The sequence below is a fragment of the Triticum dicoccoides genome, chromosome 5B (assembly GCF_002162155.2).
Source record: "Triticum dicoccoides isolate Atlit2015 ecotype Zavitan chromosome 5B, WEW_v2.0, whole genome shotgun sequence".
NCBI classification, from domain to species: Eukaryota; Viridiplantae; Streptophyta; class Magnoliopsida; order Poales; family Poaceae; genus Triticum; species Triticum dicoccoides.
Genome location: NC_041389.1, coordinates 59,883,014 through 59,885,125, shown reverse-complemented (window position 1 = coordinate 59,885,125; position 2,112 = coordinate 59,883,014). Strand labels below are relative to the sequence as shown.

The 2,112-nt window shown below is 50.6% G+C and overlaps 1 protein-coding gene across 1 annotated transcript; it reads right to left on the bottom strand.

Annotated features, from left to right (window-relative positions):
• Positions 1 to 970: 970 nt before the first annotated feature.
• LOC119305175 (glutaredoxin-C1-like) lies at positions 971 to 1,667 on the bottom strand. Its single transcript, XM_037581771.1, has one exon. It carries the CDS (start codon positions 1,425 to 1,427, stop codon positions 1,116 to 1,118), a length of 312 nt encoding a protein of 103 aa, XP_037437668.1. The 5' UTR covers positions 1,428 to 1,667; the 3' UTR covers positions 971 to 1,115.
• Positions 1,668 to 2,112: the final 445 nt, after the last annotated feature.

The following is a 2,112-nucleotide window of genomic DNA, read 5'->3' as shown; positions in this document are numbered from 1 at the left end:
AATCATGCAGCTAGCTTTTTTCTTCTTCAGAAAACTGACTAGAAAACCAGAAGAACAAAAGGCAAGTTGTCCCCTATGCATTTTCCCGAATTATAGGGGGCCTCCGTAGGGGGTCTTCAAGCGCTTAGAGGCATTTTGTCGGTTGGCCGAGTGATTTAACACGAGAAACCCACCTATATGAGGTGGCCATACACATTTTTTTAGGAGCTGCATTAGGGCAAGGAAGAGTTTCATGGTGGGGCCCACACATGCTTTTTTCATATATTTCATTTATGTGCAAAGTTCATCACAATTTCAAAGTTCAGTATTTTTACAAGTTAAAATTTTGAGAAGTTTTAAATTTGAAAGTTTAAATATCAAAGTTAAAATTTTGAAAGTTGAAGTTTAAAGTTCATGTACCCGCCAAGTTTGATCCTGAAAAAAAAAGAACTCACTTTTACTTCACATAATAGTGTTATCTGAAGTCATTTAAAAAAATGAGCAAGGTTACACGAAAAAATACCACCATTCACGATACCTATTATGTATCATTAGATCCATCATGTAATATATTTTCAGATTGTATTTACTTGGCACTACTCGTATTTGATATAATTTTGATAAACTATTACAAAGTTTGACTTAAGACACCACAAATTATAATGCTTAACAGTTTGACATGACAGGTACTCCCATCAAAAGTAAACAAACCTGCAAACCAACATGTGGTTGGATGGTTAGTACTTAGGAGAACAGTTGTTTCTCAAGCCCAACAGGGTTCAAGCCATAGACTTGAGACCGGTGCTCACACTTTTCTGGATGTGTGTTCAGTGGGAGAAGACGTTTCCATCGATTATCAAAGTGTCTGTTGCGACCACGTCAATGTTAAGATGATGTGTCGGATTAGTCTTTCGGAGGTGCTTATAGAAATAGGATGTGTGTGTACGCGTTTATAAGAATGAGTGTATGTACATGTAATGTGTTAAAAGAATTTAGTAAAAAGACCTGCATGGTTTCCTTAAGTCTATCATCACCTGATACAGGAAAGGATAACAGAGCACGTACACATACGTGTATTACATAATTCTCTGGCGCCCAATGCATCAGGCCGAATATCTACAAAGTCCTCGCACGCACTACACCCAGACCGCGCCCGCATTACGGAGCAGTGGAACAAGCTTGCCGCTGAGGTGAAGGGACATGACCTTGTCGGTGCATCCGACTAGCCTGCCGCCGATGAACACCGCCGGCACGGCAGGGTTCCGGCCGATGAGCCGCGCCAGCGCCTTCTCCATCTCCTTCCCCCTAGAGTCCTCGTCCAGTTCCACCACCGTCGGGTTCGCCCCGAGATCCCGGAGGAGGCTCGTAACCGTGTGGCGCATGCAGCAGGAGCTCATGCCGAAGATCACCACCGCCCGCTGCCCCGCTAGCTTCGTCACCTGCTCCATCAGGCTGCCCCGGTCTTGAGTGCAGGTGCTAGAGAGCTTAATTAGTAGCTGCGGCTGCTTTTCTAGCAAGCTTTGACTTTGAGTTGTGCTCGCTTCCTTAGGGCATCTCCAGCCGCGCCCCCAACAGGCCCTTCCCAGATGATTTTGACGCGCCGGCGTCAAAAAAAGGCCCCGGTCGCGCCCCCAGAAGCCCGTTTTTCGCCGGCTCGGGCCAAAACTGGTGCCGGCGGACCCAGGCTGAACCCGGCGCCCTGCCCTGGAGGCGACCCGAGGGCCTTTTCCCGCCGTTTCTTGACGCTTTTCCCTCGCATCTCTCCCGCTCGCTCGCCTTCCTCCCGCCATTCTCTCCCTTTCTCCCGCCAAACCCCCTCCCGCTCGCCGCGAAGAAGCACGCCATGCCGCCGAAGAAGTACGCCATGCCACGCGCGGCGGCAACCGCGACTGGCGCCGTGGCACAGCCGAAGCAGAGAAAGCCGAGGGCGCCGCCATCGAAGCCACCAGGCCTGTCGAACGCCGAGTGGAGGGTGGAAGTTCAGCGGCGGGAAGCAGTCACCGCCGACAGGCGGAACAGGGCCATAGCCAAGAAGGCCTGCGACAACGCAGCGCGCGCGGTGGCGTCTTCCTCATCGGTCGACCAGGCGGGGATGAATCCACCCGTCGTCAGCCACGCCCAGTACGCGCCATC

Coding starts and splice junctions, on each gene's coding strand:
- LOC119305175 (XM_037581771.1), bottom strand. CDS start 1,427: ATGGAGCAGGTGACGAAGCTAGCGGGGCAGCGGGCGGTGGTGATCTTC.